Source organism: Merops nubicus, unplaced genomic scaffold (genome assembly GCF_000691845.1).
Source record: "Merops nubicus isolate BGI_N331 unplaced genomic scaffold, ASM69184v1 scaffold195, whole genome shotgun sequence".
Lineage (NCBI taxonomy): Eukaryota > Metazoa > Chordata > Aves > Coraciiformes > Meropidae > Merops > Merops nubicus.
Window position 1 is genome coordinate 318311 of NW_008607467.1, and position 18725 is coordinate 337035.

The window sequence follows — 18725 nt, forward strand, 5'->3', positions numbered from 1 at the left end:
TCAATAAAAAGGGCAATGATCCTTTAAACTTTTAGGTACTTTTCTTTAGAAGGCTGATCTGTATTTCTATGCATTAATGAATGGAGTGGTAGATGGACATGGAGTGCCATAAGACCAGTAATCACATGGTCCCACTGACTTCAACAAATTTATATACTGGCTGAGAAAGACCAAAAAACCCAGTTTAATTCTTCATACAGATGAAATTTGAAGTTGAATACAATCCCAAATATACACTCAGAACAACTGCTGCTAAAACCATCTTTGTTCAAAAGAGTGTAAATGCTGTTATGAAAAACAAATTACTGGACTTTTGTTATTACTCAAGGTTTAAGCATTATTTCCTCTCTCTGTTGTATACAAATATAAAGGAAGTAATTTTCATTTTTAAATTATTAATCTCCATGATCTGCCTAATTGTTAATTAGCTAATAAATCTGTACAATAAAGTAACAATGCCAGCCAGTGTCTGACAGAAAAATATATGTATTCTTATGCTGAACTGTCTTGTTTTGACCTCACACAACTGTTTTCATATGGCAGGTTTTTTTCCTAAAGGTTCACACACAAAAAATAATTATTAGTTTCCAACATGATTTTGGAACCATCTTGGAGAGAGTGTGTGAACCAGGTTCAACAGGAAAGAGAGAAGTTAAAAATATGGGTTGATTTTGCTTCTTTGCTATCATTGATCTTGGCTTTGTCGTTGTTTGAAAATATCATTGTGTACATTATTAAAGTGAGAGAGCTTTAGATCATGCAAAAATTTTCTGGAAAATAGATTTTATATCAGAATTGGAAATTAAATGAAAAGTAATGAGGAAAGAAATTAGGTTAAAAGGCCGGAAAACCCATTAGAAACTCTATGTTTATATATTATCTAGCAAATCAAATGTCAGGAGAAGACATTTGTGAAATAATTATCAGTAATTTAAAACAAAAAGGAAGCAAACAAAAGAAGCCTACAGTTTTATATTTCAGGGGCTAAATCTGGGCTGCTAAATCCATCAATAAATCAATTACATGGCATTATTCTGATTTTTAAAGATGCTGAACAGTCATAGCTGCCATTGCAGTCACACTGTCAGCAGCTTTGCTGGAAAACCTCACTCCCAAAACGTAGTTTTCTGTTCAGAAAACACATTGTTGTTAAAGTGAGGGGTTTCACTTCACGCACAGAGGAGAGGAGACCATTGAAGTGGCATTCATCAGAGTTGGCAGAGCCACAGTATGCCAGCTGAACAATGAAAGTAAATGTAGAGTGAGACCTGGGGATGGATCCAGACCTTGCCAACAGGAAATGGACCTTATGAAAAAGAATACTGATTGCAAAGCAGCAGGGCAATACATGCAGGGAAGAAAATGACTGTTCTGTTTTCACCTCAGGTTTCTCTTATGGAATCATTCAGATTTGTGCATGCTAGTCCCTAAGGCCTTGGTGTTTTGAACTGTCTATTTAATTGTGCCTAAGACTGTTCAACACAGGGACATGGTAAGAAAATCCCAGAGGTTTGCAAAAGTAATTCAATTTTGGATAATCAACTGTACTTTGCTGTTCTTGAAATCAGGCTGCAAAACTTCTTGAAAGTAAACAGGGACAAGTATGTATTTAGCCAAATTATATTTTGTTAAGTAGAGACTTATTTCTATTTGTCATAGCAATAGCATCATCTTTGGCTTTACGTGAAGATGACAGGGATATGAGCACAACCTATTAGGTGATATTGCCCTATAGGGATATAGGAGCATGGAGCTTGGAACAGCTAAGTATTGCAGTAAAGAATACAGGTGGGTCTGAAGTTTTAGATGACTGCACTTTGACTGTTCTGATGTTCTGTATTTGATAACTTTCCAAACATACCTGGTAACATCCACATATACAGATATGTATGTGTATATTTGATACGTGCAGAGACACAAACACACAGAGAGAAATGTATATATATGCACCTATAATAGCATCCAGTCATTATTACAGGCTCAATTTTCATAAGCACAGTAGATTGACCTGTCTTCTGATGAAGGATTTTATTGAGTTGATGGTAGCATTGCAAACTTGGATCGCTGAAAGAGATCCCACCAATAGAGGTGGGAAATAAGGCTCAGAAAACAGGGCATCTAGGCAGAGATCTATGAAAAGGGTTATCTTGTGAATAACTACTGCACGAGAACTGAGGAGAGCTGTACTTGGTGACTGTGTGACACTGGGCAGCTTTCATTATCCCCAGACTGCAGCACATCTCTTTATGAAAGGAAACTACTACCTACTGGAGAATGAATTCATTAGTGCTTGTGAGGTGTTTGCAAACAAAGTCTGTGATAAGCACCATAAAAGACCCCACCTTATTAAGCATTCAAAAAGTGGCAGCAGAAGTTACCTTGAAGGATCATGGCATGTCACAGCCTGAGAACGACATAAGTATTCTCGTACCCTAATTCTGCTCCACTAGTACATGTTGCATAATGTAAATATGAATAGTTCAGTTAGTATGAGAAGACTCCCCTGCAATGGAATAATAAATCAGGAATAAGAAATACAGGATTAAACCTGCAATAATTCTGTGTTCATTTTATATGCTCTGTAACCACAGAAAAAAAAAACTGATAAAAGCAAGCTATTTTCATACAAGCTGACCATTTCAAATAGCTATATATTTCTTTGAGTATTGTAAAACAACTCTTCATGGACCAAACATGCAACATTATTCTGGCTTGGCACAAAGGCACCCTAAAAGCAAGACCTTCTGCCCAAATGCACTTTCACCTTTGTTTATCCAGGGGAAAAAGCAGTCTGGTGTGTAGAGGCTGGGCCGAGTCCTGGGTCACCGTGATTGTATCTAGTATCACATGTGCTTGTATTTCTGTCCAGGAAACACATTCTGTCCAGGCTACTTGTAAAAACCATGCACATACCATGTAGCTTACCAGTAAATTTCCAGCAAATCTTGTATGACTTTGTCCCACTGAATGCACAATTTCATAGATGCACTTTAATTATATGGTGTGTGTCCAGGTAGTCTGGCTTGCTGGGCACCTCAGACAGAGGTGGAGAAAAGGAGACATCCTGCATTTTTTCATCTCCTGGTCCCCCAGCAAGTCCATGCTGGCCTATTCAATAAAGCTTTCTCCACCCTTGGCACGGAGTTGTACTATCACTGATTATCTATCTCCAGCATTAGAACTTTGTCCTTCTCAATTCAGAGCCGAGTTTTAGAGCCTAAGGCTCTGTCCTTCCCACTGGTAACAGCCCAAAAAGGGGAAATGTACTACATAGGAATAACAGATGTGGCTCTTAATCTGGAGATTTTGTTTGCAGATCCTAGCTGAAGTATTTGGAGAACATTTGAAAATTTGAGTAGTGTTAATGCTTTAGTTACTCAGTCTTTACTTTACCTTTCATTTAAACATTAGTGTTCCTCTTCTGGCCATCCTCAGGACTGTGGGATTTTCTTCTATCTCTGAATCTGTACAAGAAGATGTTTTAGAAAAGGTTTTCTCCCTGTCCTCAGTCTGCTTCTCAGCAGATGCAAGTTTGGTACTGAGCTGGACTCATTGCAAGAGAAAGCCATGAGATCTCTGTTAGGCCTGCCACATTCCTCAAAGTAGAAAAGTTGTTGCCCTTTAATTCTTAGTCTACTGTGTTGTCTTCAGGTTTTATTAGCCATGTGGAGTAGACGTTATTTTCTGTCTCCAGGGAAATACTCTGTTGTAAGCAATAGAACTGGGGAGAAGCTGAGAGACAGATTAGCATCTCTGTTAACGGGAGAGTGAAAAATTTGATCACATTTGCAATGCACTCTTATTAAACTGGTGGAAATTGCAACCCAGAGGTCATACACTTAGTCCCCAGCAGAATGTTGTCACTCCCTGCTGGCTGATTCAAGAAACCATTTGCTCTGAAGAAAATTGCTGCTTCACATCTGCTGGATACAGCTTTTCTCAGGCCAGGCTGTTGGTTGGTTGTAAGCATGCTTTGAGTAGAGTTGCACACAGACTTATCATGCCAACATGACTGTGTCCATCTTCCTGTAAACCAAGGAAGGATCCCACACAAATATGGACTAAACCTTAAAGAATAGTTGTATTTCAGCGCCAGAGCCTATTACTATTTCTCATAATGTAATTTATCTGGAAAAGAAGTCTGTCTTTTTAATCTTTCAGATAGTCATCTCTAATTTTATCTCACATGGCACACAAGTCTTGAATCATCTACAGAGTTCTGAGATAAGCTCTTAAACCAACTTTGAAAACAGAGCCTTGGTATTTTTGTGTAGAGGAGACTCTAGAGTCTTGTCAGTTTCCTTCGTGGTTTAGTGCCATATGATTATTCTGTGACCATCCACAGTCTTAGTGGATTCTCATAGCACAGCAGAACAGGTCTTCAGTCTCTGTTTTCAGATAAAACCACAATTTTTATAAACTTCTGTAATTCTGTTTGCTATAGAATGTGACATATAGCCCATCCATTTGCTTTTTCAGTTTCAGATGTGAGTTACATTTTCTCTAGTAGAATATTTTCAAGGGCAATTCAGGAACATTCTTCTCCCTTCTTTTCCTGATTTTTCCTTAAGGGATTTTTCTTTGCATATTTCTATACCTTTTTTTTTTTTTTTTTTTTTTTAACCTGTTCTACCTTGCTGTGCTTGTCTTGCTCCTGTTCTTATTATTCCAGTATTTTTAACTGCCAAAGTAGAGACTGAAATTTACTTTGCCAATGCCTTGAAATCATATTCCTTTTGTAATTTTAGGACCCATGGCAAAGCATGATCTAGCATGACCTTCATGCAACCTCTGAGACATGTATTACACAAAGTTAAAGAAGATTAGGCTATAACTCAGTCTCTAATATGTACATTTGCTTCCTTACATTACCCTCAGCTATGAGCTCTGCAATTGAAAATTTCAGCAGGGTTTAGTGTTATCTGTTTAATATTCTAGGATATTGTCTCAGATGGTAATAAAGGATTTTTAAGCTGCAAGGGTTAGAATTTTCCTTATGTCATAGCACATTAGATTTAGTGTTGGTATCATCAACACATTTTGAAAAAAGCTAAGAATTATGAGCAAGATCTTCCATTATCTTGAGAAAAGATTATAGTTTCACTTTTTTTTTGTCTTCCCTTGGATGAAGTATCATCATAAATAGATGATTTCCTGGAAAAATTCCCAGTGAAACAAACCACTGTGCAGTTTTCTGTCATGGAAATCACAGGTACAAGTATGGATTGAAGGCAGAGTCTTACTTTAAGCTAATTAAAAGCCTCCATGTCCTGGCAGGAGCTTGAGGTGGTGGCATGCTTCAGGGACATACTGCTTTCTTGCCTTTTGAGGAAATAGGAGCCACTGAGCATTTTCTTTTTCCATGATCCTTTCTTCCTTTCCTGGCACATACATGCCAGTGCTCCCTACCTGCAGGCACTTGATAAGGGGAGCAATGATGTTCAGTTTAGTAGCACCCAGAAGAGCCTGTCTTGCAGGCTCAGGGCATGGAAGCTGCCATGAGGAGCACCTGATGCACAGAAATGAACCTGTGCAGCGTTTCGGTGTGTCCCATGGGTGCTGCATAGTCAGCAGTCTATTTTCTGAGTGTCTGCTGGGGACAAAAAGGGAAGGGCTATCAACATGCTAACTTAGATGCTTCTGAAGTATTCCCTCTCTCTCACTGAGCCTCTTTACAAGAGAAGATGGTAGAGCACGCAGTGGGGTTTTGTGGTACACAGTAATTATCCTCTCCAAGGTGTTTAGTGTGATTTGGATATTTTCTACTATAGTGAAATGAACTTCTGCCTATAAGAATCAGTCAGTCACCATTTTGTAAATGCTTTCTGCTGTGCAGCTTATACCAAGCCATGGTTCTGACACAGTCAGGGACAAATCCACTTTTCAAAGGTGTTCCTGCATTTAAGTGAGGAAGCTGGGCTGCTGTGTGTTAGCTTCTAGAAAACTCACTCATTTTAGGGCATACATATTATGTCTTTCAGAGAATGCAGAAGAATAAAATGAAAGAAGGGTAATAACACTAAAAAGAGTTTTCCCTTCAGCTTTTCCTTCTTTCTCACGGGAGTGGCAAAATTATATTGCTCAGCTGTGTTTTAGATTTTAAGTGGTTGGAGTTTTTGCTGCTACACCCAGTAGTCATAGTTGGAATGTGTGTTAATTAGAACTGATTTAAATAAAAATGTTTTCATTAGGCAATCTGAGGAAAAAAAAATAAAATTTCTGAATATTTTTAAACTGTTGAACAGATTGATGGTTGGTTAAAAATTTGGTTTATTTTTTTGATTTACACAGGAGTATTTCATTCATTCACAGTAATCAATGCACTTAGGAATCCGCTGTTTCAACTCTGAGGGCAATATCTTGTTCCTGTGTTGACCACGCACAGGGCATCTTTACCCAAACCAAATCTGCTTTTCATATTGCTGCTAGTCTTTAACAGGCTATGAGTAAAGCAGCAAATAATGTTAGCATAGTATCTGTATGGGCACTTTTTTATTGTAGTGACTATTCACAAAGACACAACATGTGTCTTTCCCAACAATCAGTAAACAAAATGTTTATGTACATGTATTTAAACATGTATGTCTGAATTAAATATGCTGATGGTCATAACAAACTTTTTTTCCTCATCCAGTTTAACACTGGGTTGTATAAACTCTTCTGGACATTAATGGTATACATATGTTGGAGTGTGAGCAGCAACTGCCAAGACTCAGCCTTAATTAGTTAAAAATAAATGTATGTGTACAGCAATTATCATTATGCTGGTGGAAAGAAATCATTGTATTGACATAAGACATTTGGCTGCATTTCCTTTTTTTATATCGAAAACATATGTTTGAAAAGAGTTTTGTTTCTCTAGTGTTAGTTCTAGCAGTGTCACAGAGTAAAGGAGTGATGTGATAGTGATGTTCTGATTTATCTAAATAAATACTAAATAAAAAGTAATAAATAAGATAATAAAAATAAATTTAAAATAAACTCAATACTAAATAATAAAGAAATAATAAAGTACATGAAATAACCTTGTGTTAGAGGAGCCAAAATTAATTCTTCGTACTGCATAAATTCCAGTAATTTTGTCTCTGGGCTGTCAGTCCAAGTTTTTCTTAGTGGGATAATAGCAAAGTCTCTGTGATCAATAATATTTGTTTATGAGAACAGTAAAAATAGATTTTGTAGCAGAAACACGGAGCTATTATTTTAAGAAGAAGGTTCAATAAAAGCTTTGCATTTGCTCTTTTCTCCTGAGACTACTAAGGAGAACACTAAAAAGTAAAATGGGTTACCACAGAAGCAAGTAGGGTCACCCATTACCAGGGATTCATTTTATTTCCATTAGAGGGGAACTAGAAAGCATCTCACACTATTTGTACCTGATTTTCCATTGTAAATTACGGTACATGAGATCATTTAAAAGTTGCTGTGCCTTTCAGATGAAGCTGACTCTGTTGCTGTTCCTTAATAATTGAACAGTAAGGAATACAAGATCTCAATTTTTATCCAAACAAAATAACTTCTGAGATCATGGGAGAGGGCAAAAAAGGTACATGAAGTACAATCTTCTGAAAAGCACATAGGGGACTCAGAGGAGGATTTAAAGTGTGGGTTTGGGTTCACATTTAGAGGGTGAGTTTTTTTCAGTCAGGTTCTCTCTGCAGACTGGAGTCCTGGAATGAGATCACCTGGTGTACATTGGCACAGGAGCATTCAAGTGGTACACCAGTATGAAGTAAATGCACTAAAGTTGGGGTGCTGCTTGTTTAAAAACATGATACAACTTAGACCCCTTCTCTAGTTCACGGCTGCAATGTATGAACTTTCAGCTTTAATGCTTCTCTGGGATTATGGGCAACACAGCAAGACAGCAGAAACTCACTGTGTATTGTTTTGCTGAAAACTGGTTCCTGATTACAGGCTAGCAATTCTCCCAGCTTTCTTTACATGTTACTAATATGAAGATATTGCAGCTTTAAGTTTAAAGACACAGTACAGCTCTAACACCTGTAATTTTTGAGTGATGACACTGAAAAAAAAAGAAATGCTGGGAGAAAAAACCAAATTCCTAAGAGACTGCGGTGTAACTGCTGTTGTATTTAATTCCAGTTCAAGTTAAAAAATCAGAGAATCATAGAGTCCTTTAGGTTGGCAGAGACCTTTAAGATCATCAAGTCCAACCATCATTATAGGCTAGAAGTTGTGCCATAATCCACTGAAGGTACTGGAATTGTTCTCATCAACTCCACTGGATCCTGAGATCTTGGATATTATTCACCTGATACCTCCTAGTTTCTTGTCACATATGGCAGAAGCGTGTGCTTGTGTGGCAAGTCATGGAACTCACAAAAAAAAAAAACAGTAAAATGTTCTAAAATGCTTTCAGGAATATTCTTTAAGCTGGGCATTTTTTTTTCATTTCACTTGGAGGACTCTACACCGGCCCAAACATATGTGATCTAATGGGCCCCTGAAGCACTAAGCTAATGGCATAAAAATGGTAGAAATGGTAAAAGCAACCCCCTTTTTAATTTTTTAGGCGTAGAATTCAGAATTTAAGACAGTAAATAGCATTTGCAAAAGTCTATACAAGAACATAAAAATATCATTTTTGTTATTCTTTGAAGACTGTTTACACTTGCCAGCTATAATCAATGGGGAGAAAATCTTGATAGCTCACCATCGCACTGCATGGTTTCAAGAAGAGCAACGTGGGCTCTTCTTTCTTCAGTGTCTGTCTTAGTTACTTGGGCATGAGAGAAATACAGGGAAGCTGTGGCACAGAAGAGCCAACAAAAATTCTTCAAACATGGGAAGGTGGTTTGTTTTCTTAAGTGTTCACTTTTCAACAGTGCTGATTGAGAAGGTGTGAGGCTTTGTTATTTAACAAAAAAGTGACATTTTGTATCTACTTCAATATTTATTTATTATCTATCTCACAGATAATATGCAAAATGCTTTCAATGATGTGCAAACAATACTCCTTGTCAAAATATGATGCTGTCTCAATTTTTTCATGTGGGACTTTTCCAGTGACGCAGAAATCCAAAGGAGTTTATCAACAGGTTTTTTTTGGAGAGTTAACCCAGCCAAATTCTATGTTTTTTAATTAGAATTGGCACATTAAAACAATATGCCCCAATTTTCAGTTGATTATGTGTCCTATTTCAATTGGTTTTGGGTCCTGTATGAAAGTCGTAGAACCTACATGTCTAAGAACAGGTGCGTGAAATTATTTCTGCAAACTGATGCAGCATTCTTAGTGGGTTCGGTTTCACAGTTGTTCAATAAAAGGACCTCCTCTTTTGCTGTAAAGTCTCTCAGAGAATTTTTAAAACTGCAAAACAAATCATTCCTCAGGTACTCTACTTCCTTTTCATCCAGTAGTTAAAGGTCATGAAGAGCTGTCATAGCACTGAGCACGAAGGATGAGCTACAGTTGATATTTTTCAGCGTTATGCCAGGCATCTCCAATAGGGCAGAACTTTGCTGTATCACGAAGTTTGAGGAAGCTGCTTTCTCTGGAAAAAGTCCTGTGCCTAACTTTGCTCTTGTTCACAGTTACCCCAAATTTAAATTTGGTTTCAGTGAAATTGAAGCTCTTCAGATTTTCTGTGAATCTCTCTTAACTTCTGTGAGCTCTGCTTCAGGCCTTTTGTTTAAAATAGAGGCAGAATCCAATACTAAGGTGACAGTGTATTGTTTAATTATTTATAATTTAATAAAGTTAATTAATGAACTCCTTAATTCAGTTTTTTATTTGCTCCTTGCTCCTCAACCATTTGTGCTCTCCAACAGAGACCAGCACTAGAATTGGTTGAAAAATGGTGTTTGTTAAAATGAAAAATCTACCATTGTATTACAAAATTTCAGCATCCTGCATTTCAGCTTTGCTATTTTGATTGATTTTATTTGTTTTAATACCATATTGAAGCATCTGGGTTTATACATTGTTTTCATAAAATACTGTTTTAGCAGTTATAACAGTTTCTCCTTACCAGCAGTGTTGAAATGGAGCATTTTAATAGACCTGAGTCAGGTGCTCTCAATCTGCTCTTCTGTTGAAAACTAAAAAATGAAACTAGTTTTTTAAACAAAACAAACTATAAAGTGAATCTTACAATTTCTCATAGAAAGGAGACTTTAGTTTCTGATCTGCTCTATTAAACCTTTTGGGGAGTTTCTGCAATAATATGATCAGGTATAGCTTTTCTATGCAGTACCTGGAGTGTTTGCATTGATTACAGCAAGATCTGGACCACAATTCACAGCTGACGTGCTGTTTCTCCAGCATATGCAAACAATTAGCTGTCCTACCTGGCTAAGTAATTTCTGGTTTACATAATAGAAACACTAACTTTATGCTTGACACACTATTCCTCCTCTGGGATTTATTTTCCTTTTCTAATATATTTTTCTTTAGAAATAATTATTATACAAAAAGATAAAAGGATTACTTCTCATTTCTCAAAGACAACAAGGTGAACTAGAGATGATTACTTAACTTATTATACATTTTATCAAAAGTAAATCACCACCTTTTTTTGTCTTGCTAGCCAAACAGATGTTTGCTTTTTAATTTTGCTTTGGGCTACTTTTCTGTTATGTAAAGCTTTTTCCTCAATTTCTATAATTCTGTTGTGAAAATGGTACACTGCAGAAACTAAATTTCAATGTTAACTCACTGTTTTGCTTCCATAATCAGCTGTACAAGTCCACTTTTTAACTAGAATCATACTAGGCAAATATGCTGTATATTGCTTGACCTGTGTAGCAGCACTGGCTATTGCAAAAACGCTGAGCAGCAAGGAATCATTTGAACATGCAGTTTCATTATAGTTCTGTGTGTATATGTTAGGGTCTGCCCTGTGACATCACTTCCAGTACTGGGGGCTTCTGGGAGAAAAATCTATTACTCTGTCCTTCAAGAAGCCAAGAACTCCATGTGGGATAGGATGATGTGTCTTCATTACTTATGGTTTCCTTACTCAGCTAACACTTTGTCCTTACGTGTCCTTTTGTCCTTTCACATCACATACCATCTTTTGTAATTCTTCACCCTTATTTTCCAAGAACAGAATAGCTGCGTTTTCTAATCTTCCTTGAAGTTTGAGTTTTGTTTCTTTATGACTTTGGGATGAGTTAGTACTGTGCGTCACAACTTTCCTAGAAGCCAGTGGGCCCACTGGAGCAGAGAGTCACTCTATTGATGGCATCTTGAAGCTTTAACAGTTTCAAAGCTTACAACAGGAAAATTAATTTTGTAAATAGTCTCTGCAGGTTCTGTAAAGACCATGGTCTTCTGGGTACATCCACCCAAGCCCAGATATAGACTCAGAACTTTAACTTATTCTCTCCTGTGTTGCTTCTAGAGTTTTTTTATCTCATGTCTCCTTCTGAATGGAGTTGATGTTACTGTAGGATGGAGCTTTTCTTGAAGACTGAAAAGGATTGATCTGTGGCACACAGAGGGATTGATTCTTGCATGGTGTTTCAATCAGATGATTTGTACACGAAAATGTTATCAAAATGCTTAAAATCTGGAAGGGAAATAAGCCGTTATCTAAGCTTGATCAGTTTGTATACTTAGTATAATTGTGAACTCAGTTATTGCTCTCCTCCATTTTTTATTGTTGAGGAGGATTTGCCAAGGCTGAAAAATAAATTAATCCAACTTTCTAATAAAACCATACTTTGAAGAAGATCATTGACTGTGCACTGACTGTTCATTGATATACCTATGTCTTTCTCATACTTTTTCTTCACATTAACAAAACGAAAGTGTTTAAAAACCCACATGAATGTTCACAAAGCACTTGTTACTAGGCCGCCGACTGAAAATGTTAGTTTCATCTTTGCACAAGGTGAGAAGAAGAAATTAAACTCTTCCTGAAATGCTGAAAAATATTCTATCTTCAAAAATATTCATAGTGAAAGCAGTTAAAATACATAAATATGTTCTCGTTACTACTTTTTCATATTTTGAATGTACTATTTTAAATGTAATTCTTGCCATTACTGGACAGATGATGTTATATGACTGAATCAGAATTTGTGGAGGACAAGCTTTTCTCAGTAACTCTTAACAGAAGAAGTTTCAGAGCACCTGAAATAATGAAAAAGATTCACTGAATGCAGATGACAGCTTTCATCTTCCTTTATGAAGCACATGCTCATGAATATATACATTTTTGCATATGTTGAAGCTCTAGTGTATCCGTCTTCCGATGAGTGAAAGAATAAGGAAATTATGTATTCAGAACTAGATAGAAGTTTGCTTTTTTGTTGAATTCTCCAATTTAATTGAAATTGCTTTCCTGAGATGGAACATTTCTAAGAGGCTGCCAGATTCGAGAAGGGGGTAGTGTTATCCCCATCTCCTTCCGTCGAAAGGTTTTGTCCTGTTTTAAATACCAGTGTTGGTTTTGATGATATTAACAGCCTTTTGGCAGTTCAATGCTGTCTGTCTGCTCAGTCTGTCCATCTAAAGTAGCAGAGAAGAAGCTGATCTCCTAAGGGAACTCCAACAATATCGACAGGCTTGATTGACATAAAACCAGTCTCTTTTTCACCTCCACTGAACTCTTAGAGTAAATTCAGGGCCTGATTGAAGATAGATAGGGTTTTAGTCATTGGCTCCCATGGGAAGAGAATCTGAACTCTAGCAATTACTGCCCTCTCCTAAAGCAGCCCTGCATGTCTTGGCAAACGGTATTTAGAAGCACTATCAATTTGATCCCACTTGCCTCTCAGGACAGAAAGGCAAGTTCAGGGCTATTTATGTCTTATTAACTAAAGCAAGCTTTGAATGGGAACCACAGCAAGCATTGAAATCTTCTCCTTGAAAAATGGGTTATGGCTTAATGAACCTTGTTCAGGTTAAAACTGTTATTTATTCTTGATATTTGTATTTGTTACTGTCAGGTAGAAGTCAAAGAAAGAACAGTGCCTTCTATCTTGAAGAGTTTATTAGGGTGGAATAGCTGGAAATTTGTCTCAGGTGAATCAATTCTCACTTTTCTGACAGGAAAATACTAACAGTATATTTTCCAGATATGCTTTAAAATACCACATATGCACAAAACTTTGAGGATGTCAAGAACCATACAAAATGATGTGCTTAACAGTTTAAAATATGAACATCTACAGATATCCAAATTACATTTTCTATTAAGTCATCAGTACAAAAGGTGAGAGAAGAGACGGGGACACAGGGATTTATTTTCAGTCAGTGTGTTCATACAGAGGAAAAGGAGAAAAGTAAAAATTCAGTCCATGAATTGAAGAGTTTCTGTCTGGAATGGAAGAGAGTAAAATCAGAAAAAGTTTAAAAGATTCCTCTTTTCCCTTCCTCCCCTCCTGAAGTATTTGGGGGTAAAATATCCCACTTCTGCTGCAACACTTTGGTATCATTCACATAATGTTAATACTGTTCGATTAATTCCTAAATATTTTAATTTTGAAGTGCTAACCATAGGACCAAAGTGTGATGGTTTTATTGTCTCACATAAGTTTATTATTTTAAAGCATTTCTGACATTTCATGAAACCATTAAAATAGAATTCTACTTAGAGTTTTGCTGATACAGAGGAAAGCAATATGCTCTTTCCCATATCTTGTGTTGTGATGTATTTGGTTAGTAATATTGATGGTACTAATGCCGAATATTCATATGCATCTGATCTTGCAAAGCCTAGAGCACCTTTCTTACAAGGGACTTCAAGAGGACTGAAGTAAACCAGAGATTTGTGTTCTTTTGTGCACTTAGAGCATCATGTCTGAACTCCTAAGACTCTGTTGAACTCTACCTTCTGTCCTAAAAGAAGAGAGATTATTAAACTGATTTTTTTATATTCTGAGATTGATTGCCAGAGTTGTTTCCAGGTGTAAAGCATTAAGATATACACCACTTCAGGGCTAACAAGATAGTTTTCTTTCTTGCTGGATGTAGTATGCCACGTGCCTGTATTAAAACAAACAAACAAACGAACAAACAAACAAACAAACAAACAAACCCAGACAACCCAAACCTGTCTTATCTGGACTCTCTTCTCCTGTCAGAACATTTTCTTTTGGTCTTTTTGCTTATGTTAATGTTGACCAACACAAATCAACTTTTTCCCCAGAATTCTTCTCCTTTTGCCATAGAAGAATATAACCTCACATGCAGAAACTTGCCTGTGAAGGGCATGGTACCACTGTCTTTTTCTGTCTTCTTCCCTGCCTCCTGAAAAGTCTGTACAATGTTCTTCACGTTTTTTTTCTAGATGGAGGGGATAAAGTTGTTTGGCAGCTCTGTTCAATCTCTGTCAACTTTAGGAAGCCTCAGGTTAACAAAGAAGAGGTTGTCAGATGGTAATGCTGTAGATTGGGAATTCCAGAAATGGCAACAGCTTCCTCTTTGTGGTTGGCTAATATACAGAGAGAATATGTAGTAAACCATATGATTGCCTATCTTACTCAACCACATCATAGTATATGGGCTAATACCACGTATGTACGTTAGAAGATGATCATGGCATGTGTAAAATATCCAAGGTGCAGATTGTTTTTATGTGCTACTCCTAATGGTATCATATGTTGCTTGATAGTTCTTCAGTGCATAAAACAAAAAAAGTTTTCAAGCTTCAGTTGTGATGTTTAATAGGTCTTTCTTTAATGCTGGCTTAGCACCTGCTCCTTCCTCACAGTCACATCAAAGTGAATTGTAAGTAAGCACTCCGAAATCATGCAGCATCACACTGTGGAGTAAAAGTGGTGAAAATGCAGGGCAATCAGCTCTGTAAAATCTCTCCATCTGCAGAAAGACTCTCCATAGCCACCTGGATGCTTTTAAAACTTCATTATTTTAAATTTAAAATGGTTGGCTGAGCATTGCTTCTACCAAAATCTGATACAGTAATCGAAGTCAGAGGTGGGGAAGGACCTCTAGGGTCACACCTTGGAGCTTTCTGCCAGTAATGGATTGTTCCCTGCAGTTCAGTTTCTAGTGACCTTGGAAATTACTAGCCTGGTAAAATGGTAATGAAAAAACAAAGCTGTTAAAGCTTCAGAAGTAGCCAAAGCGATGCTGTCCCAATAAGAAATTGTGGGTTTGATGTGAGATTCTCTATGTGCATTCCTCCTTGGTTGCAGTTTTCAAGTGGTCAGATTTTAATCTACACTTTCTGACTCATTTTGATCTTGTTGTAACTAAGAGGTTGAGGGAGATGAGCTTTTTTTAGTATTATATGAGCATATCCTTTAACCAAGTCTTATTTTTTGTTACAAATAAGTCAGTCAGTAACTTGACCAACCCCCCTAACATTTCTTTCCTGTCCCTGCACTTTATTCTTTCAACATTTCTAGCCTTCCAGAACCAGGAAACAAGGAATAAAAAAACACATTTCTTGTTTTTTACAATCAAACACCTTGGTTAATTAATTAGAGTATCTGCTTCTCACGCCTGGGAACCCAAAAGTTCCTGAAAAGATTTAGAGGTGACACATAATTTTTAGATTTCTTTCAACCAAGCCAATACTGGTTTACTTCTCTGCTGATATAGACAATAAAAGCTAATCCTGACATACACTTAATTTGGTCCTTCTTTTAAGGATACAGCAAAGGCAAGCTCCCAGCAGCAAGCTGATTACAGTTTTGGCTGAAAACTATTTTAGGAGGCTGTTAAAAGCTGGGTAGATGGGAAAAGATCCCAAGACACAGACTTCCCTTCCTGTTATACCCATTTGATGTGTGGTGGTTTCTGCACTAGAGGGCCCTGTTGTAAACAGTCTTTTGGGGTGTGCAGCTCTGTGGAGATCCTTTATTCCCAGGGCTCCAGCCCCCCTGAATATTGTATTCACACACACCAGGTCTCAGTTGGAAAGGAAACAGGTTTTCTCAGCTGCCAACTTGCTTAAAAGAGGAGTTACGAGGAAAAGAAAGCTAATTGGACTGTGCTTGGCAAAAGTCTCTAGTTTATTCTGTTTATTCAGATTTTAAAAGGATTGGATGCTGAGAAACACAGAAATAGTGAGAGCACTTATTCCTTAAACAGATTCTTGCAAAGTTTTTACAATAAAAACAGAAAGCTGCTTTAGTAAAACAGTGTTTATCCTTGCGCTAATGCTGGTCATGAATACATGTCTAACTTAGCTGGAACTATTGCCTGACTTTACTATTGCACTATAGCAACTTAATATTCTGCGTAGGCTGATTATTTTTTTCAACAATATCTGCTAAATTCTTTTAAGGGCTGCCAGTATATATTTTTTGAAGCTTAGTTAATAAGAACAGCTGCCAGTGGATTCAAGGCTAAAAGAGGCAAAAAATATCTGCAGAAGGCAAGATTTTGCTTCAAAAGATCAGTATGACAAAGCACTACTGTTGCTGGTATAATCACTTTCTTTGGGTGGGATGCTAATATAGACTGGGTTTCTTGTCTTTGCAGCCCCCACTGAGCCTTTGCTGTGCAAATTTGCTGATGGAGGGCAAAAGAAGCGACAGAATCAAAGCAAATACACACAGAATGGAAGGCCGTGGCCCAGAGAAGGAGAGGTAAGTGCCACACAACGATTACTTCCCTGGGGTTTGGCAGAAGTCAGTTGCAGACCTGGAGATCTACCTTTCAGGGCTACGAAGAAATCAGATTGCACACAAAATACATTGGTTTCTTGTAGAAAAAAGTAAATAAGCAGGGAGGCTCATAATAATGTGCTGAGTGTAAAGTTACAGGAAAACAGAATTTTAGAGCTAGGTGTGGAACTGTGCACAGCCTGGTCCCACTGTGAGTGCCCTGTCTGCACCCAGACCTGAGTCCAGTATTCTCTTACTGGTGTGACATCAGCACCCATGGTATACCTTTTATAAACCTCAAATCAATTTACACTTAAGCAACTCAATCTTATTTCCTCCATGTAGTTCTTTGTATTAAAACATCATCAGAGAATAGGTGGGTTATTACAAAAGGGAGAGACGCATTTACACATCCAAATGTATGGTCAATGTAAAAGTTTTCCAAAAAGCTTATCTGACCTGGGCTCTTTGTTTTGCCCAAGACAAAACAGTTTACAGTAGCCTCAGCTCCATCATCTGTACAAAGTTAAAAAATACCCAAGCCTCTAACAGCTGCTTTCAGCTCTGCTGCAAGTAGGCTGTTACTAGAGCTTCCTTTCTGTGTACTTGCATATGAAGTGACGCCAAATGTGGGTGAAATAAGAAAGGAATTTATTTGACTCTTGAATAGTTTGTTTACTCTTCTTGAATGTTATAATAGAATAAAACCACTTGAATAAATGAGGTAAATCTGGTCATAAAACCATCTTAGGCATGATTATAGCTATGAAGGCTGAAGGACTTATGAGCATTTCTATCCTAAACATCTATTCTTTGTGTTTATAGTTTATATTCAGGGGAAAAGAAAGTATATTGCTCAGTTCTGACCCACTAGAATATGAGTTGGTGGGGTTTTTTTACTTTGTTGTTGTTGTTGTTAATGCTTGTTTTTTTTGGTTGGTTTGGTGTGGTTTGGGTTTTTTTGTGGGATTAGCTGTATTTATTTCAATTTTACAAAGCAAATAAACAAGAAAACTATTTGTTATTTCTAAGTTACATGTTTCTTGAGGGCTTCTGCTTTTTTGTAACTACTTAATTTTTCTAGCTGAGGCTTTTCAGACCATTAACTTATGACATATATACTCTAACATGATTGGTGTCCACCTAAACAATAATCGCCTCTTGAAAGCATAGAAGTTTCTCCCTCCAGCAAGGTGGTTATTGTACACTGTTCCATCAGCAGTGCCCCAAATATTTTTAGCTTTGTAGGCTGAAGGTGCCAGTGTGGTAGCCACATTTGCTACAATCTGTTGCAAAAGTCTCCAAAGGTTCATTGCGTTCTCTCATGTCATATATCTCAAAAAATGGAGACATCTTCTTAGGTGCCATTATGGTTTGTTATGTTATGGATCTGTTGTGGAACAAGTGCCCAAGAAGTACTTCAAGCAGTAGACTCAGGTCGTCATATACAGAGCTTGAGAAACAAAGGTCTGTATATAGGAGACAATAATAAGCCCTCAGTAATGTCAACAGTCAGTATTTTAAAGATTTCTAAATCCCTGTTTAAATAGCAAATGCCACCATAGCTATTATCTCAACTTTCTACACTTGCTTCAATTCAATAAGCAAGAGAATATAAAGTTAAAGCAAATAAGACACCATTATGCTCCTGGCCTCATGGCATCAGCTTATTACATTGTGCATAGTTCATTTGCTGCTAGTGGAGTGGCTCATGTCAAGCATAGTAACCCTGTGACCTAAAGGCAGGGTGTGGCTGGTGTGTTTATTGTATCAACATTTAAAAAGTAGTTTTCAGTGCTTGGGGACACCATTCCTTATTGCTGTTTATAGTGAATTACAGAGCTGTTGTCATGGTATAATCTACAAATGTGGAAAGATCATGAAGATACAAACTCAGAAGTATTTCAGGCTAGGAATAAGCTCTGTTTTTTTAGATTTTCTTAGATTTTCTGTTTACTAACATCTCCGTAATACTTTGCTGTACATTGGATATTTAGTACTAAAAGCATCAAAGATGAGAATGCACGTTCTATTTTAGGGTCACTCATTTATTGGATTTCTTCCCCACCATTATTAATTTTCTTCTTTCCAATGTAAAATCCTCCTGTGTAATTACTCTTCTATTTTATATATAGCAGAGTTTGTCTAACTCTTTGTCCTTTAATGATCTTACT

The 18725-nt window shown here is 37.1% G+C and overlaps 1 protein-coding gene across 1 annotated transcript in view; it reads left to right on the top strand.

Moving 5' to 3' along the window:
• The window catches only part of LOC103772597 (RNA-binding motif, single-stranded-interacting protein 3), a 352252-nt gene that overhangs the window by 255011 nt on the left and 78516 nt on the right, over positions 1–18725 (top strand). Inside the window, exon 6 of the mRNA XM_008939933.1 lies at positions 16427–16533. Within this exon, the coding sequence (XP_008938181.1) occupies positions 16427–16533 (107 nt within the window). The remainder of the gene's footprint in view (positions 1–16426; positions 16534–18725) is intronic.